Source organism: Simochromis diagramma, unplaced genomic scaffold (assembly GCF_900408965.1).
Source record: "Simochromis diagramma unplaced genomic scaffold, fSimDia1.1 OVJJ01000418.1, whole genome shotgun sequence".
Lineage (NCBI taxonomy): Eukaryota > Metazoa > Chordata > Actinopteri > Cichliformes > Cichlidae > Simochromis > Simochromis diagramma.
Window position 1 is genome coordinate 468889 of NW_024387407.1, and position 19758 is coordinate 488646.

The 19758-nt window shown below is 43.7% G+C and overlaps 1 protein-coding gene across 1 annotated transcript; it reads right to left on the bottom strand.

Moving 5' to 3' along the window:
- Window positions 1-17079: 17079 nt before the first annotated feature.
- Window positions 17080-18822, bottom strand: LOC120720756 (nuclear factor 7, brain-like). Its single transcript, XM_040010529.1, has 2 exons — window positions 18661-18822; window positions 17080-18559 (listed from the first exon to the last, which is right to left on the bottom strand). Exon 2 carries the CDS (start codon window positions 18540-18542, stop codon window positions 17154-17156), a length of 1389 nt encoding a protein of 462 aa, XP_039866463.1. The 5' UTR covers window positions 18543-18559; window positions 18661-18822; the 3' UTR covers window positions 17080-17153.
- Window positions 18823-19758: the final 936 nt, after the last annotated feature.

The window sequence follows — 19758 nt, forward strand, 5'->3', positions numbered from 1 at the left end:
CTTCAGCTGAAAAACAAATCAACTTTATTCTCTCTTTGAATGGCTTTACCATCATAGTCTAATTTTATTGTAAAAAACAAAACAAAGTCAAACTCATTTTAAATATTCTTTTGAGCTCTACTGCATCTCTCTTTGAGACAGTAATGTTAATACATGGAGCTTTCTGGGGGAGTTTGCTGACAGTTTGACTAAATTCAGTTCACAACAGTTGTCTCAGGTTGCTTTCTATATGATGCACCCTACAGTCTTGCAGCATTAAATTCAGAGTTGAGAGCTTAACATGCAAGTATAGAAATCATTAGTGGTGTCATCTTTCATGTACAGTTTATATTTATGGAAGCAAAAATGAATCACTTCCTCTCACGAGTCTAATCGTAACAATCATTTCAACATGGACCAAGACAATTCTTTACTCTGAGCATTACAAGGTATCATGTATAACAACATGTAACTGGTTATAATCCTGTCTGCATATGTCCAGGTCTACAACATGTTCTTCTTAACAAGAGCTTGTAACATGGGATTGCTGCACAGTCTGTGTGATGATATATAAAGCGTGTCTATACAGATGATACTTTCACATACGTGACAGGATCGGAGCAAGGAGGTGTTAAGTAGTCACATATGTTGGACAAAAATTTCATGCTGGCATTTCATTTGTGTTTCACCCAGAAGTGTAAACAAAAGTTGTATCCAAATATTTATGATCAGCAGAAAGCATGCCAAGAAGAGGAAAGTGAAACCAGTAGCTGTTTCTCCTCTGTGATTTCCTCAGGAAATACCAAATATTAGTTTATTAGATCTTAGATTTTGCACATTGGCAGAGGCCACTTGTAATGCTGATGCAGCTGTGTAGAGTATTTCTATTCCGGGTGTCAGTAGTCACTAAAAGTGATCTTTTAAGCTAAGCATGAAATATGTACAAGTACAAACAATTTAAGGATGATCAACCAGCAAGACTCACCTCTGTTTCTGCAGTTTTCAGTGAGCAAGAAAAGCTGCTTGAGTAGTTATGCCCATCTGGTTTAACAGTATTGCTGCACATCAGGAAACACACAGTGATCACACCACTAACAGGCACTCTGACTTATTTCCTGCTTGTCTTCCCTGCTAAACATGTTTCTAATACAGGCATGCAATTTTCTGATCAGTTGTTATAAACAGGTTGTCTAAATATTATTTGTGTCATGTGTTTGCTCTATTTTTCTCAGATGACCTCATGATGAGAATGAGGACCCAAGCACACACAAAATGGTGTGAAGGCGTATGTTAAAAAAGCGAGCGTTTATTATCGGCTTGACACAACGCTACAAAGTAAACGGGGAACTGACAACACGAAGGAAAAGCTAAACTAAAGAACATATCGAACGAAGAAACCATAACTAAAACCTGAAGCAAGAACATGGAGCCTGAGACATGAAACATGAAGGAAACACAGATGGAGACGAAGAACAGAGGTAAACACACATGATAAATACACACTAAGGGAAAATGAGGAAATGGGAGGGAGACACAGTAAAAGCAGAATAAGCACAAACATCAAACCAGGGACACTAGAACAACACAAGAAACACAGGAGGCAGAGAGAACACCTAAACACTGGAAATAGTTAACAAATAACCAGGAAACAAGTTAAAATTGTGAATATTAATAAACACAAATATAACCACGGAGTCACTAGACTCCAGACCATAACAGTTTGATATTATCTTCTATTTTAACTGCATCAGTCAGCCATCTAAACCATCCACACCAGCCCCATCTTCATCTTGATCCTTATATCTGTCTTTCTTTACTAAAACACACATTTTGCAGGATGTTGCTGGCACAGCAGTGGCAGAGGCCCCTCTGGCTTTTGGGTGAGATTTAAAGTCAGAGTCATAGATGTCAGTCTTCATGAAGATCTATATGAGAGTTAAATCAATACATACACACGCCCACATAGACAGCATCAGTGTTACTGTTGCTATTTTGCTACTGTGGCCGATCAGCTCACAGTGTCACCCTGTATATTATCTCTTCCTCGTTCTGTTGCACTGGTGTTAGGTACTACATTGCAGGTTGATTACTGGTGGTTCCTCTCTCTGCTATAATTGAACTGGTCTCCTGTGCTCATTGATTCATTCATTGGTCTTTCCTGGAGTTTGCTGCTCTCACTGGACAAGCAGTCGACCAATTTACTTGTCACCTTGCAGTGGCAATGCAGTAGTCTTCAGGGGTTACCTGAGTTTAATTACTGATTTGCTACACTCAGTGAGTTTTGGATAAAGGTGTCTAAGGCTACGGTCACACTGCAGGTCATAATGCTTAATCCCGGTTTTTTGATCGAATCCGATTTTTTTTGTCCGGTTGTTCACACTACAAATAAAATGTGACACCAAACGCACTCTAGTGTGAACTGTTCACGGCCCTCAAAGCAAAAGAAGACATCACACACAACATGCTTAGACCCAGACCAAACAGTATTGTTTGACTGATGGCCCTTAACCCTTTAAGACCTACCATAGAACCGAGTCCGCCAGAGCTTATATTATATTTTTACATGCTGTAGTGCCATTTTTGGGAGCATTTCAAGTTGCTATACATCAATACAACCATTATAGCCCAAATTTTAATAATATGTCTGTCATGGTTCTGGGTCAGTTTCGATTTTTAGTTTATTTTTGAATGATTGGTTTGGTTTTGGGCGCTATGAGTATTATTATTATAATGATGATGATGATGATTAGAATTCTATGTTTCTGTTTATTCATGTTTAAGGATTTGTTCTCGGTTGTATCTCACGTTTAGTTTAGTTCAGGTTCCATGTGTCATTCTCTGTCTGTCTGTCTCTCAGTGTCAGGTGTGCGTCTTGGTGTGGTGTTCTCGTTTCCTGTTTTATTGTGAAGGTCTGCGTCTCATGTGAGTGTGTTCAGTTTTACCTCTGTCTCGTCTTGTTGATTATTCCCAGCTGTGTCCACCACCTGTGTATAATTCCCCTGTGTTTCTCTGTGTGTATTTAAGTCGTGTCCTCTGTCATTGTAGTTGCTGGTCCATCTGTGTATCCACCATGTTTCATCCATGTGTTCCCTGCTGTCTACCATCGTCTGCCTCTGCTCGCCTCCTTCATGTTCGTGTTCTGGTTTCTGCGCTGGAGTTCAGTTGTTTTCCAGTATAGTTTAGTTTGTCTTCGTTTGCCATTCTTCCTTTGCCGTTTATTCAATAAACCTCACACCTTCACGACTGCCTGCATTTGGACCCTCCTTCATTTCTTCCACATGGTTCTTCTCACTCGCCGTGACAGTACGGACCAGCCAGATATGGATCCAGCAGCAGTCACCCCACCCACGGAGCTTCGGAATTTCATAACGGACTCAGCTTCAAAATTAATCAACCTGTGGTTAGAGCATGAGGGAGAAACGTTTCTCTACATTCTGGAAGCCAGGCTACAACAGCTTATTTCCGATCATCCCTGGCTATTGGACTCACTGCACCCGCTGGTACAAAACTTCATCCTCCACGAACTCCACCTTCACCCCCCCGCCGCTACCGCTCGCCCGCTCGCTTCCACGGAGTACGTGCCGTCCGAACCGCCGGACGAGGGATTACCCGGCCCGTCGGAGCCGTCTCCGAAAAGAAAGCGACGTTCACGCCGTCGGCGTAGCACCCCACAGCCGGATGTCGGGACATGTAAGCCACCGGCAGTGGTGAGTGAGAGGGACACTGTTTCTGCGTTGCCAGAAACAAGGACGATTTATTCTGGGGCCATTTTCTGTGTTTCCACTTAAACTGATAGTGGTTTTTCTATGGCCGCTGCTTCAAAGACTGTTTCTTCTGCCCTCAGTTCAGTCAGCACGCCTACGCTGCCCTCAGTTCAGTCCCCACTAGCGCAGCAGCCTACTCACTCATTCATTCAGTCTTCATCCTCACCGCCGCATTAAAAGCAGGGAACACGCTTCATACAAACTTTTGCTGGTTCTCTTGAGCTGGACATCTCTGAGACAATTGCTCCCTCTAGGGCCTCCCCAGAGGCTGGGTGTCGCTCACCAGCCAACTCCACCAGTGACAATGTATGCATTAAGTGCATAGTAATTACATAAATTGCAAAAAAGTGCAATAAACTACAAAAGAATTGAAAATCGTTTTGGTTTTTTTAACATATATTTCTAGTTAGAGAAATTTAAGAGGCTTAACCCTCAAAACTGTAAATACAAAAAATTTGCACAAAATAGTTTCCCACCACAGGAAATTTATTTTGAGTGTCTTCATAGTTTTATTTTTGAAATACACCATTTTTATATACTGCAGGAAAAACGAAAATAAATATTATAATGCAAATTTGCAGAAATGCAGCATATGCATCAAAATAAACTATTTCCAGCAGTGCAATTTGACTTCTAAGCATCCCAGAAACGACACAGAAAGTCATAAAGTCAAACATAACTTTTAAAAACACCAGTATAGGCTCATGAGGCCCTGATGGTAAAAAACTACATTTCCAAAATGACGTCACTTCCGGTTTCGGGCAGGTAATGGCGGATATGCGATAGTTCACGCTGACATCTAGTCCAATGTAGGAAGTGTTATGAACAGCTGATTGGATCGGCAAAGTGTGTTTCCCGAATATTATGTTTTTGTTGCTGCAAGTGCGTTTTATGCAGTTTTTGCAAAGCTATATGTGGAAGGAAACTGTGACCTAGGACAAGCTGATGGCATAAGATGTAAGTACAACTCCTCCGGTTTCATATGCAAAAAAAAAATATTGCGCTAGCTTACGTGGTTGCAGTTCTACCGAGATTTAAAAATAGCTACGCAAAACGGAGCGTGCCCGCTCCGACAGGCTTTGAAGGGCTAATATGAAGACTTGTTTCAGACTTTACGTTTCCCAATTTTGTTTTAAGTTATAAATTTACTTTGTTATTTACGAATGGCCTAATAATTATCCTTATTGCTGTTTTAGAGGAGCGGTGCTTCAAGGGATAGTTGCAGATTTCTGTCAGAATCTACAGATTATACAGTACAAATAAAATGTTCACGTTTCTTGAGCTTTGTCTTTCCATCAGTTTCACTGACATCTACACTGAATGGCCAGGAAATGTTCACGATGTCTTCTCCGGCGCTGATAATTGGCATCTGTCTTGTGTCAGTGACGTAAAAGACAGATTTATGACCTGACTGTAACCAACTTTAAGGTATAAAGGTGAATTACACCACAATAACTACTTGGACCCGTAATGAGGCCCTGGCCAGTATCACAAGACACCAAATTAGTTTGGAGCTAAAGTATTGAGCAGCAATAATGACCTGGACACAATGGTAACTTTTGAGTATCCTCTCTTGTAAAATGATAAATGGCCTGTATTTATATAGCGCTTTTTTAGTCCCTAAGGACCCCAAAGCGCTTTACACAACCAGTCATACGCACACACATTCACACACTGGTGATGGCAGCTTGTATTGTTACAAGGTATAACAGATATTTGTCCAATTTGTACAGAAAAAGTATAAAATAAAATAGTGTGCACACTTAAACAAAATAAAAGTACTCATTGGGGCCCTTTAAGAATTTAGAGTTAAGTCGGCAACTTTAAAGGTCCTTCTGAGTGTACTTGGAATGTATGAGTGTGTGGGTGTGTATCTTCTTTGGGGTGGATCATCCTCAAAGTGGTTGGCTCGCCATCTATCACAACCAGCCTCCTCAGATGGAAGTTGCCTTTCTTGGACGTCTGGGTCAATAATGAAATTTCCCCTTGTGGGACTAATAAAGGTATATCAAATCAAATAACGGCTGAGTCATTTTCAATCAAGGCTGTTTGGTTCTTGGCCTGCATGACACTGGCTTTTGTAGAGGCTCACTGCTTTCCTCCACAGGTAGGTAGCCACATGGTAGCAATCATGTCTATAAAACTTCCTCTCCTGGTTTCAAAATAAAGGTGTTGCAATCCAAATTGATGCAAAACAGCTTTTATTGTAAAGGAGACCCTGCAGGAAGTAAAACATACTGTGTAAACATAATGTGGTAATCTATGTTAAAGACAAGTCTCAGCAAAGCAAGCCCTGAGTCTGTCACACACAGGCCCAGTGTTACTGATAACACATCACTCAGCTGCTTAATTGTTTTTGGGGTTTTTTTGGTTTCATCTTTCTATTGGCCAACACTCTCTTGGTACTAATGTAGGATTTTTCTTAACACAAATAAGGGAGAGTCCAATCCAGGTTACCTTAATTGATGATTCTAAATTTCCTATAGGTGTAGATGTGAGTGTGAACGGTTGTCCATCTCCCTGTGCTAGCCCTGTGACAGACTGCAGACCTGTCCAGGGTGTATCTCGCCTCTCAGCTTTACCTAACAATAAAAAGTGCCTTGAGGTGACTTTTGTTGTATTGTTATGTTGTTTCGACATCATCATCTTTCTCTTCACCTCAAGCCTAATTTCCTTCACTGGAAGAATGCTCTAACACACAAAACGGTGCATAAACGAGGATTTTCCCTGATATTCCTACATACATAGCACAGCTGTTGAACGAGTCTCCAGCTTAAGTTCTTGGGGACCCACATCTCTGAGAATCTGTCAATTAACACCTCCAGCCTGGTCAACAAGGCCCATCAGCAATGTTCCCTCTAAGCTGCGCACGTGCACAATTGCGCACTGCTGGCACGGTCTCTGCGCACAAAGAAAAAAAATCTAACCTGAATTGAAATTAAAATTAATACGTTAACAATTCTGTTTTGCAGTGTTAGTCAGTGAGTGACTGGCTGCTCCTGTATGGGATTAGAACGATGCCAACTTATCCCATAGTCCAGCTAATGAAGCGATTCACATTCGTATATACGCAGCTAATCAACGTCGCTGACCGGCTATGACAGCGTCCTTATGTGCCGACACTGGTGTTTTAGCAAAGCGGCTGATGTGGAGTGAAGCCACGTTAATGACAACGTGTACAACCATTGGAGATGTGAGCAGGACAGACGAACAATTGACAGAAAAGTGTGGACTTTATACCAGTTTTTAAATTGTGTTGACAGGCCACGTAAAACCAGAGTTATGATAAAAATATCTGCAATGTTTGGTTTTCTTCCTGAATACTATCGTTGTTTATATTTACTGCGGGAAGAAACGGTAAAAACAGCGTTTTATAAGGAAAACGCTCGAAAGCCTGTGAGCAAAAACAAAACCAAAAACCCAAAAAACTCCACCCTTTCCTATTGGTGGAAAAAAGTACCATGTCGACCAATCAAAAATTGACATGACAACGTGGCATCTAGTTGTTAAGAAACGGGGGGAAGTTTTGGAGTGACGGCGGTGTTTTGAGATGTGAGAGATTTGAGACGTTTAGCGCAAATCTTGTGTAGTTAGTGTGTAGTGTAGTCAATATTTTTGTTGTGTGTGTCAGAACAATGAGGCGACTGCTGAATGTTACAGGTGTTACAGCAGTGATACACCTGCTGCTCTCAGGCCTGCAGGTATCAGGCTGTTGTTCTCCTTCATCTCATAGTGGACAGAAATTATGTTTTGGAGTGGCACAAATAATTTGTGTGGCATCAGACTTGATGCAGAACAGCTGATTGTTCTGTAAATAGTTTGAAATTGTAACAGCCACTATGGTGTGGTGTCCCTTTAAGACACCCAAGTCGAGGTTTGATGGTGTCATCAGTGTGTGCCACTGGTCTCTCTCTCTCTGGAATTATGAGGACACGTGCCTGCACGCTTGTGCTTAACGAGGGACGGATTTATGTTTTCTTCTCCAGACCTTTTTTTTTGTTTTGTTTGCAACGCTTGGGTTGTATGAACGCTGGGCGTTATGTTGTTGAGCCGCAGCCGTTCAGCCGGGCTTTTATATGGTTGTTGAAGAAGGCGTATTAAAGAACCACCGTGGATTATCGATACCAGCGTGGGTGTGTGTTCTTCCGACTAGCCTGCTAGGTGTTTTGCCGCCTCCTCTCCACCACGTAACACAACCCAACGTTACAAAATGTTTGTTTAAAAAACTGCTTTGGCTGCATTGAAAAAAATAGCTGCAAAAAACTTTGTTATTTGCCAAACTCAGTTACTTTTTTGAAGAAGTAACTATATAATTAATTGCTCAACATTGGTCTTTATTTACTGTATTTTGCAGACAGCGAGTTACAGACTCTCTCCCAGACTCAGACTCATGATACAAGTCAGAGCTTTAAAAGTTGGGTTTTCAAAATTGGAGTTCAAGTTATTTTTACTTCCAATAGTGTTGACATGCTTCACAGGTCATGAACAAGATTTTTTAAATTTTCATTGTAAGTGGGCTAAAGCAGTTAATTAAAAGTAGTCTAACATAAATGTAAATGTTGTAGTTTGATTATTTTAATAAACATGTAACTTGGATGTATTCGATGCTGGTGTGACCACAGTGCACACGTCTGCTGTGGCTCACAGTGGTCCAAGGGACGCTCAGGGAGTTTGTGTGTTCGCTCAGACACGTGAAAAATTAGAGGGAACATTGACGACCAGTGTTATCAGCCAAACCCAAACACACTGCAGCAAGAAGCTCCATCAGTGTCACACTAACTCGAGTCAAAAAGAAGCAGCACAAGTTTAAAAGAATAAAAAGTCACTGATGGATATAAAGGACATTTTATCTGTTCAGTCTCTTCATATGTCTCATGTTCACATGTTCCATATCTTAACTGTGTGTAGCAACAGCAGATAACACACATGTGTGGGCCTCATCTGAGCTCTGACACATGTAGCTCAGTGACAGCACTGTCTCTCTCTGCCTCTCTGTCTACATGGCTGTGAACAAAAATATAAACACTGAGGCTTCAAAATGCAGCATCTACAACACTGTCACTCTGCCTCCACCATGGAGACAGTCTCCATGGTGATGAGTACAACTGGCAGCTGAAACTGTTGTGAACTTCTCCATGAGTCATATTTCCTGTTTCAGAGCTGCTGATTGGCTCTTTGGGCCCTTTACCTTCAGGAGGTCATGGACGAAGCACTGAAGTCGTTTATCACGTAAAAAATATTTTTAGTTTATAATAATTTGATAAATAATAAAATATTAATAAAAACTGGAGGTTTTTTTAGAACTTAGATTTTAAGCTATTTATGCCTTTTTTGCTGCTCTTTTTTAAACTTATTCCCTTTAAACTGTATTTATTCTTTTTAAAATATATTGGTTGTTGCACTGTAGAGGCTGGTGAGGAACAGTATTTCGTTTCAGGCTGTGTAACACAAAATGACAATAACCAATAAAGTCTTGAGAGCTGCCATCATTGTTCCAGCAGGAGGCAGTAAAACACCAAACTGCACCTGTTGTGCTGAAAAGGTGTGAGCATGTGCAGTAACCCAGTAAGTTACCTGAATATCTCTCTCACACACACACACACACACACACACACACACACACACACACACACAGTACTGATACTAATGACTCGCTCTCACATCTATTTGGGTTTAATGTCAGGGTATATTTGTGGATGAAAGTTTTGGTAGGACACATGATGTGGACAGTCTGGTAATCCCAGAATATTTTAATGTAAGAAAACTCCAGACAGCTCTGGAGAAAGTTTCAGAGTAAAAGCCCTGGAGTGTTTTACATGTTATTCTGTTGGATTAAATCTGACGGAGCTGATTCATAAACACTTCACTGCCAGGTATCAGGTGACCTGCAGAGACTGATCCTACAAACACTCAGAAACAGAGTAAACCAAACTGCACCACAGTGATCAGACGAAACCTTCCTGACATGAACACAGCTCCTCAGTAAAAACTGTGAAATTTTTATTCGCAACTTTACACAAATTTGGTTTTGGAAACTCTTTCATAAACTGGATAAGAATATTATACAATTCCCCAACAGCTCGTATCAGAACAAATGACCAGACATCCTCCAGCTTCTGTCTCCTGAGGGGCACCAGACAGGGATGCCCACTCTCCCCTTCACTTTTTGCAATTTTTATCGAACCTCTAGCAGCAGCATTTAGACAGGCTACAACAATTAAGGGCATAAAATGTAAGAACATAGAACATAAAATCAGTCTCTATGCGGATGATGTGTTGCTTTTTCTGCAAAACACACAAACCAACCTCTCTGAGGTAATTACTTTAATAAACTGGTTTTCAAGAGTTTCAGATTATTCAATTAACTGGCCAAAATCTACAGTTCTCCCCATTAACTGCTCCTTCCATAATTCTTCCTCTGCCCCACTGCAATCCGGAAATATTAAATATTTAGGTATTAATGTCTCTCCTAAGCTTTCAGACTTAACTAAATTAAACCACATCCCACTTCTAAAGAAAGTAGAAGGCGATCTGACTAGATGGAAATCTTTACCCATATCACTCATGGGAAGGGTCGCCACTATAAAATTGATGATCTTGCCAAAAATAAATTACTTATTTTTGATGATCCCTAACAAACCATCACAAGATTGGTTCAGATCTCTGGATTCATATATTTCCAAATTCCTTTGGAAAGATAAACCCCCGCGTATCAGCTTAAAAACGCTACAAAGAACCAAGGATAGAGGAGGATTAGATCTGCCTAATTTTCACCAATACTTCTTAGCCAACAGGCTTCAGTTCATCTCAGAATGGTTAAAGCATACCTTCTTAGTTGAGCCCTGGCTAGATGTTGAACAGGCACTATGCAAGGATCTAGAGATTTCAGACCTACCATTTATTAGCTCAAACATCAAAAGACATGAATGCTTTAAAAGTATCAACATCAGCTTTTCTCTGACAGCATGGTGGGAGTTTCTAAAAATAATGGAGTCTTCTTTAATCCCATGCAAACGTACACCTATCTGGAATAACCCTGACATATTACAAAATAATAATATGATTAATTTCCCAGAATGGAGTTGTAAAGGAATTAAATACTTAGAACATATATTAGAGGGAACAGAATTTATTCCATTTGACAGACTAGTTGCACAATATGGGATCAACAAGACAAGGTTTTTAGAATATCAACAAATTAAATCCATAGTAAAAAAGAAATTTAACCTCAGTCAAGTTGAATTACAAACACCACTAAGTGCGGCACATTTTCTTACTCTTAAATCCCCCAAATTATTATCTAAAATATACAGAACACTTTCTAAATTAGATGAATCAATATCCCTTCCTATTGCAAAGTGGGAAGCAGATTTATCAGTCAGCTTAGACCAAAACTTCTGGTCTCAGATTTGCTTAAAAACCTTTAAATTAATTAAAAATCCCAGTCTGCAATTAATACAATACAAAATACTACATAGAGTGCACTATACAGGTCATCGGATGTTCAAGATGGGCTTTACATCTTCCAACAACTGCTCACACTGTCAAGGCAATACACCAGACAATTACATCCACGCTCTTTGGTTCTGTCCACCAGTGCAAAAGTTTTGGCGCGAGATATGTGAAGACTTATCAAAGTGTCTGAAATGTAACATTCCAACTTCCCCCTTAGTGTGTTTGTTGGGCAGCTTAGATAATGTCACTTCAGAAAAGAATATAGCCCATATGGTTTTCACTGCCCTATGCATAGCCAAGAAAACAGTCCTCATGAACTGGAAAAATAAAAATAATCTTAATTCTAACCAATATAGAAATTATCTATTAGATTACATTAGTCTTGACACAGCCTCTGCCACCACATCAGATCAATTGCTCTGGGCTCCTTTTATCAGCTCCATCACCTAGTGGGGGTGGGGGGTCATAGTTTGGTCCCGCCTTCACTGTTGTGATTGGTGTGGGGGTAGGGACAGGCTTAGGGCGTCGGGGGGTTCCCCGGAGGCATCTTCCTTGGGGGGCTCAACCCGGGGTAGCGGTCATGTCCGGTTGGGGGCTCTGTTGGCTCTCAGGTGACTGTTTCCTCGTGGCTGCGTGCAGCGGGGCTAGGGGAGGGTCTGTGCTGACGGACGTGGGTTACTGACCTGGTAGCCTGTCTGCCCCTGGGTGGGTCCGGGATGGGCGTGAGGTTCTGGGGGCGCTCCGTCTCTGGGCTGGGGCCCGGGCCGGGCCTCGGTGGCTTGGGTCCTGGTTGGTGTGTTGCCGGGGTTGTGGGCGGGTGGGTGCATGGGGGCCCAGCCCTGGAGCAGGGTGCTGCCGGTGCGTCGAGCCACCTGGGGGGCTCTTCAACTGGTGGGGGAGATGGTCACATCTTGCAGGAGCTTTCCTCTCTTCAGGAACTCTCTCTGCAGGAGGGGGAGATACAGGAGAGGTGGAGGAAGATCTCAGCCTGGGCGTTTACTGTCTTATGTAGTCTGGAAGATGAGTGGATGGTGGGGTGGGTGCAGTTTTCTCTGTGGTGGGGTTGGGTGGACTGTCCCGGGCTCTGTGGAGCCGGGAGGCGCTGCTGCACTGGGCCCCGGTCTGGATGGGCCTGGGCCCCCTTTCCCTGGCGGGTCGCGGAGTGTGAGAGTGCCTACTGGGGTCAGCGGGGGAGCTGGCCCCAGGGAGGGGTTACCTGCCCCTCCCTTCCTTCCCTCCCCATCTCCAGCTGCCTCCCTCTTCCCGCTCCACCACAACCACCCACACATGCAGGGCCTTGGAGTAGGGGTATGTCACCAGGGTGCAGAGGAGGCTACCCCCCCCTCTGTCCCCTTCTGGCTGCCTCTGCCTCAATTTTATCCCACAACTTAGACATTCACATTATTCACACTCTCATTACACATACATATAGGATCTTGGGGGTGGGCACAATCACGGAGTCCAAATTACCATCAGGGTGTACACCTCACCCCTGGCGTCGTTGCCCACCTCTCAATACACTTAGTCATTGAGGGCTATCAGGAGGGACTATGCGCTTACCTGCTGCTCCTTGGCAGGTAGCTCCATGCCCTCCTGGGTTTTAATTGCACCTTAGAACACACATGCATCAACACTACAATGAGCGGGTGGAGGGAGGTTTGGAGTCTTCTCCCACCCCCATTCTCTGCGGCCTGCTGGAGCGGGAGGGCTAGGAGGAGTTGGCCGTCCGACTGCGGTCTGGAGTGTGGGGCCTCCCTGCTGCTACGGAGTCGGGGTGGTCTGCCTGTCCCCACCGCAGGGAAAAGGGTAACACCACCTGGGTCTGGGTGCAGTTCCCCCCTCCAGGGGCAAGGGTACCTAGACCCGGTTTGTAGAGTACGCTTGGGGAGTGTGATCGTGTGTACAGCGTCTCTATGTCTGTCTCCACGTTGGTTGAGTGTGGAGTGAGTGCATATGAGAGCATGAGGGTGGGAATGGATGTTTGTGTCTGTGTGTGCCTGTATGTCTGTGTCTATATGTCAGGTTGGGTATCAGACGCCACCTCTCTGGGGACATCTCAGGCCCTCCAAGGTTTGGAGGCCTATCTCCACCCACCACCACTTCCCCTGCCAGTGGCGGACTCCCTCAGGTGTCGGTGCGTTGGTGGTTCTTTGTGTCTGGGGGTGGGCGTCTGGGTACACACCGGCTCACTCCTTGGCGGCCGCTTGTCGGGGCCTGGAGCCTGGGGCTCGCTCGGGCCCCTTCGGAGGTGGGGTGCCCCCGGCCTCTCGGCCTGGGGCTCGGTCACTCAGGCACAGCTAGGGGCCGGCGGAGCTCATGGGCGCGTCACTGCAACTCCCCCTGGCTTCTGCTCCGCGGCTGCTGAGTGAACCCTCATCTGGGACTCTCCTCAGCTCTTACTGGGACAGTGGCGCGGCTGCCCCTCTGTTGGTCTTCCTTGGTTTCTTGTGTTCTGGGGGCCTCTGGATGTCTGGAGTTTTGATCTCCTCCATACCCGCTTCACACCCTGGAGGACGGGGCTGTGGCCCCCCCCACACTCCCTAGCAGATCGTTACATGGAGAAACCTTTGGAATACAAGCGCGCTGATCCACACAGGTATGCACACGGGTGTTCACTGCTCGTAGACCCAAATTACACCTTTCTTGGCTGCTACTTCGAAGCACATCTATCCTGCGTGCTGCACAACAACATTGAATATTTAGTATTTACTGCTGTTTACACTTAGCTAGATTAATGCGATGGTGTTGTGTTTAGTATGTTGCTTTGTTTTTTTTTTGTTTTTTTTGCTTGTTTTCTATTCTTCTCTCAACAGGTGATCCAGGAGATTTTTATTTTTTTTTCTCCCCCCCTTTCTCACTGTCCCTCTCCCCTTCTGTTTTTCCTTTCCTTCCTCTTTCTTTCTCCCTTTCCTATCCCCTCACTCATGTCTGTCCCGTCTGTAACATCTGAAAATAAAATATAATAAATAATAAAAACAAAGATAGACCAAATGGACCAATACGGCAATGCCACGATGATCCATTTGGCAAAGTAAATCCATTGGGTATCCTTGTTGGTCTTCAGACAACAATTCTGATGGCTAAAGAACCAAATGGGACAGGCAAAAAAAAAAAAAAAAGTAAAACCTGTGAACCAGCAGAGAGACTACACCCAGCACCATACACCACCTCTCTGACACAGTACACCCTCGGGCAGGTGGTGTCCCCATAAACAGTCTGAGAAGCTCTGATTATTTACTATGTTCAAACAAACTGAGTGTCCACAAACGTCTGAGCTCACGGTGAGAGCTGCTGGCACAGTTTGGAGGTGTTCTGCCCCCTGCTGGACACACAGAGCTACAACATGAGGATCAGAGGAGGCTGGTGCTGCTTCACCTTTAGACACAAGAAGGAGGTCAAAAAATGTAAAAACAGAGATTGTTCTTAAACCTGTAAAGGGGGAAATCCTGACGAACCAATCCACAGCCAGAAAAGAAGACTAACTTTGTGCTGCTCCAATCAGGAATCAGCTCTGTTACTGTGTGAGTGTGTAAAGTCACAGAGTAGCTGGTTTCAAATGTATCTATAAAGTTTATTCACATTTTATTTAGGCTTCAAATAACAGTCCAAGTTTATTTCTTTGGACTTTGTTCACTTAGTGCCACCTGGAGGACAGTCAGCTCCCTGCAGCAGCTCTGCAGACTGTTAACTGATGAAGAGCTCGGACTGCACAGCCTGCTTCATCACCGACTTCTTTAAATAAACATGACCACGATCAGTCGCAGCACCTCAGACAAACATTTGTTACACAGCAGCCGCCTTCACACCGACTGAGCTCCATCACAGCTTCAGAGCTCAGCTTACTAAAGTCCAAAGTTTATTTCCTCTCAGGTTTCTTACTTTCAGTAAAGTTTCACTGTTAGAGCCCTGACCAGCATCCTGCAGCATCTGGAGCAGCTGTGTGGTGCTGTCATGGCAATAAGGATCCAAATCTGTGGGGATGTTTCCAGCAGGGGTTATAACCTGCAGTCAGAAGGTGTACCTAATAAAGTGGCAGTGTTTATGTCACAGCGCAGCAGCATCAGAAAACGGTGGTTTACATCTCTGTTACAGGAAACCTGAAGAGTTAAAACACAAGAGAAGAAAATCTAAACGTTACACAAAGAACATAAAAGAAGTAAACTTCATAAAAACTTCACAAATGATGCTTTAAAGGAAAAATAAATCCCTGTAAATAATTCAACAGGTCACATGTTAGAACCACCTTAGCTAAACTCTGTAGCCGGTCACTGTGGTTTGTCCCAGCAGCTGTTAGGAAACAAACTGCTAACTTCAGTGTCAGCACACACTGTTAGTAAACTATGCAACACTGAATTCAGGTTTCAGTTGTGTTAAGTTGTGAAGTTGTGATGAAAGTCTTCTTACTGACACAGGTAGGATGGTCAGGCGTCCTCTGTTCCTTCACCGTTCATGAACTGTCACTTATAAAATGCTGCCAAACATCAACTACACTCAATAACTAAACGTGTGCAGGTTAAAGTGATGGACGCCCAGATCTGCACTCCAAATACAAACAGACTAAAGGTGTTTCCTCCAGAAACAAAGACAATATTTACAAAGGTCTCACAGGTAAATTGTGAGCGATCACAGCAGCATCTCATCCTGACTAACAGCTTTTAGATGCAGGGAGAGCGTCGTGGTTCAGAGGTGGTTCAGCAGATGATGAAGGCCTTTCTGTTGCATTGTGTAGTGCTGTGGAGGCCATGATGGTCGACTGGGTCTGCTTCTACTGAACTCACAAACACTTCTGAGGTATTTACACCTGAAGCCTCATTGAATGTGAGTCAGAAACAAACGGCTCAGCTGTGATTAATGGATGTTTCCCTGCATTTCTATTTTCACACAGTTTATTTCTTACAGCAGGAAAACTGAACAGAATGTATGTAAGAGGTCAGAGTGAGGATGACGTCACTTAATACAGGAAATACATGTTTGTCTGTTTTGATGATGAAGGACTTCTTCAGCTCTGTAAACAGCTACACTTGAGAGGACAGAGGTGATTTCATGGATCAATAACAATGTGTTTATCAGCTTTCATCATCGCAGTGCAGACATGACGTCAGATCTATCAGAGTGAAGGCCGTCTCTCTGATGACGTCACAGAGCAGAGTCCTTCTGTCCAATAAAGGATCTCAGATCAGCTGCTGCCATCTTGTGGCCACAGTTGGTTACTGTCTCTGAAAGTTGTCTCATGTTTCCTGTTGTCCTGCTAACAAAGGCTGGAGCTCATCATGCTGAGAGGGCAGCAGCATTTTGTGGCTCTTCACACATGTTCATTATATTCTGATGATCCTGGATGGAGACAAACTACAGATAAGTGTGTTCAGCCCAACTAGTTTATCTCATTACAGCAGTTTGATGTTTCCCTTTGAATCCCCCTGAAGATGCTGACAGTGAAGCACGTACATAATACTCCAGCCTTTCAACTCTGAGCTTATTTAGTTCTATTAATACACTGAAATCTCATTTGTGTCATGAAGAAAGTCTTTAATCAAACAGAATTCAAAGATCAGAAACATTTCATATATGGAGTTAAACATGAATCATTGTTTCAACAACATATTTATTGTTGTCATAAACAGACAAGAAGACAACAACAAACTGCTCCTCCCATTCAACACATGTCAGTCCATATCCCAGCAAACTAAATCATCTCCATTTACACATCAAATAGAAACATGAATCACTTGTAATGATTAGAAACTTGATAGAATTTCAAATCTAGTTTGGGGAGTCATTCAGTGAGAAACAGTGAAATGATTTTCCATGTGAAAAGGTGGACAGCAGAAACAGAAAGAAACAGTGAGAACTAAAAGAGAAACAAAGAGCTTTGGAACAACGAGGCAGCAGGAGGACAGCTGCAGTTTAACAGCTTCAACTCACTGACAGGAAACAACATTAGAAACATCATCATCCTCAACTCATCTGCTGCACTGACACTGACACCTTCAACGGACACACCTTTGCTTTACCACCAGTTTCAATAAATGGAAACATCCTGTGAGTGAAAGTGTGTGTGAAGGTTTGTATGTGTGTGTTAGTATCAGGATCAGAGAACGACAGCTTTCCACTGTTCCAGTCCAGATTCATTCTGATCCTCTGGAGCTTCTTCTCTACTGAGAGAGTAGTGAGAGGAGCTGATGGTGAGTGTGTGTAGTATTTAAATCCATTAAACCATATTGACCATAATCCAGAGTCTATGACTCCCTTCCTCTGCACAGACTCTGCTAACACACCCAGTCTCCACCCTGTACTGTCTCCAACATCAACATCCCAGCTGTGAGTCCCTGAGTTAAAGCCCTCAGAGCCCAGGACAGAGCAGAACAAATCAAACCTCTCTGGATTATCAGGAAGCTGCTGCTTCTCTCCTCCTCGTCTCACACTGGTCAGATCTTCAGACAGGATGAGGTTTGGATGAGCAGTGTTTGGGTCCAGAATGAGAGGAGTGTAGGAGACCATGTCCTTCATGTTGTTCCAGATGTTGAAGGTCAGGTTGCCCAGGTGTTTGGCCTGGTCTATCAGAGCTCCTGAGGGCAGCTGTGGATCATCCAGCAGGGGGCAGCGCTGGACTCTTTCCACTGCAGCCTTGTAGTTGTGCAGGAATGAGACGTCTTCAGCTCTCAGCTCCTCCTCTGTGGCTCTGACTGTGTCTGAAAGAGCTGCTATCTCTCTGCTCAGAGCCTCCATCTTCTCCTTCATCATCCCACTCTTCTGCTCCTCTTCCTCCCTCAGTGCAGCCAGCCTGGCCTCCTCTTCCTCTGCTAGAAACTGGTGAAGCTTCTTAAACTGCTCCTTAATCTGCCTCTCTGTGTGTCGGGCCTGGACCTTAATGTGTTCTGCTGTTTGATCCAACTTCACTTGAACTTCTTCACAAACCTTTAACTTCTTCTTTAAGGGCTCCAGAGTTTCCTGAAGTTCCTTCTTGTGTTGTTGTGCAGCTTCATCGATGGGTCTGAATCTGTGATTGGTGTGTTTTTCTGAGGCACAGCAGATGACACACACTGGCTGCTGATGGTCCAGACAGAAGAGTTTGAGTTTCTCAGAGTGCAGACTGCAGAGAGCCTCTGACGCTCTCTGATCTCTCTCCTGTAAGAACGACTCACACAGGTTCTTTAAAGCTCGGTTTAAAGGTGGATCATAAACTGATATTTCCTTACAAAGTGGACACTCGTGTGTTGGTCTCTCTCTCCACCATCTCTTCAGACAGTCTTTACAGAAGCTGTGGCTACATGACAGAAGCACAGGATCTCTGAAGACCTCCCGACAGACCGGACAGCAGAGATCCTCCTCTGATCTGGAAGCCATTGAGTCTGTGAGTGAAGCTGAAAACAGCAGACAGGAAGTACAGTCAGTCCTGGCTCCCCTCCCTCCTCTACCACCTTCACTGAAACTTCCTTTGAGTCGTGTTTTTGCTCAAACTCACATTCAGTGTGTGGAGCATCAGCAGCTTGAAGCAGCAGTGTTGGAGTTTTCCACTTTTCTCTCCTGTAGCTGGACTCACTCAGAGGAAGCTGCTAGTTTGGTCGGAGCTCAGTCTGATCGTCTGTGCGTCTCTCTGTACTGAGGACAAAGAACTTCCTGTTTCCTGGTTTGTTGCATGTTAAACACGTGGGGGGGGGGGCTTCATTCAACTTCCTGTATTGCTGCATGACATCAGCCCACAGCAGCAGAGACCGTGGAGCCAACATGTGAGAAACAAAGCAACACGCTGAACATCTGAACCACAGCAGGAAGTGCGACTCTTTGTAGACCTGTGGACAGGAAACACACAGCAGGTCCTGATCGGTAACAGGGTCCAAAGACAAACATTTGTTTATCAGCATCTGTATATATGAGCACACAGAGAGCTCAGCTGGACACACACTTCAGTCCTCCATCAAACACAACACACCTACACACTGTTTCCACCAGCTGCAGCACAGTCCAGTCTTTACAGCCAGGGAGGGCTTTTAATTTGAAAGGCACCACACAGGAAGTTTCAGAGGAACAGAAGAAGAACCAAAGGATGGTCTGTGATGTTAAGGTTAGGGTGATCAGCATCAGCTGGAAACATGAAACATATCAAACATGTGAGGAAGAAGCAGCAGCAGCTCACACGTTTACCACAACCACACACAGTCCTCTGAGAGCAGCGTGGCCTCCATCTTTGAAACACACAAACTCAAACGCACAAACTCACTGTTTGATTATTGATTGATTGATTGTCAGAGATAAGTAATTGAAGTTTATTTATTAAGCTCTTTTCACAGCGGTCACAAAGAGCTTCACACAAAAGGCTCAAATAAACATGAACATTAGGTGAAAATAAAGATTCAGTAAGACAGTAAAATAAACAGGTAGTTTTAAAATAAATAAATAACATTTCATTAAAATGTTTGTCATTAGAAAGCCTGTAAAACAGAAACATTTGAACAGCTTTTTTAAAGAATCCACAGAGTCAACTAAACGTAGTTGTGGAGGCAGACTGATCCACAGCCTTGGTGCCACAGACTGAAAGGCTCTGTCACACTTAGTCTTTAGT

Coding starts and splice junctions, on each gene's coding strand:
- LOC120720756 (XM_040010529.1), bottom strand. CDS start 18,542: ATGGCTTCCAGATCAGAGGAGGATCTCTGCTGTCCGGTCTGTCGGGAG.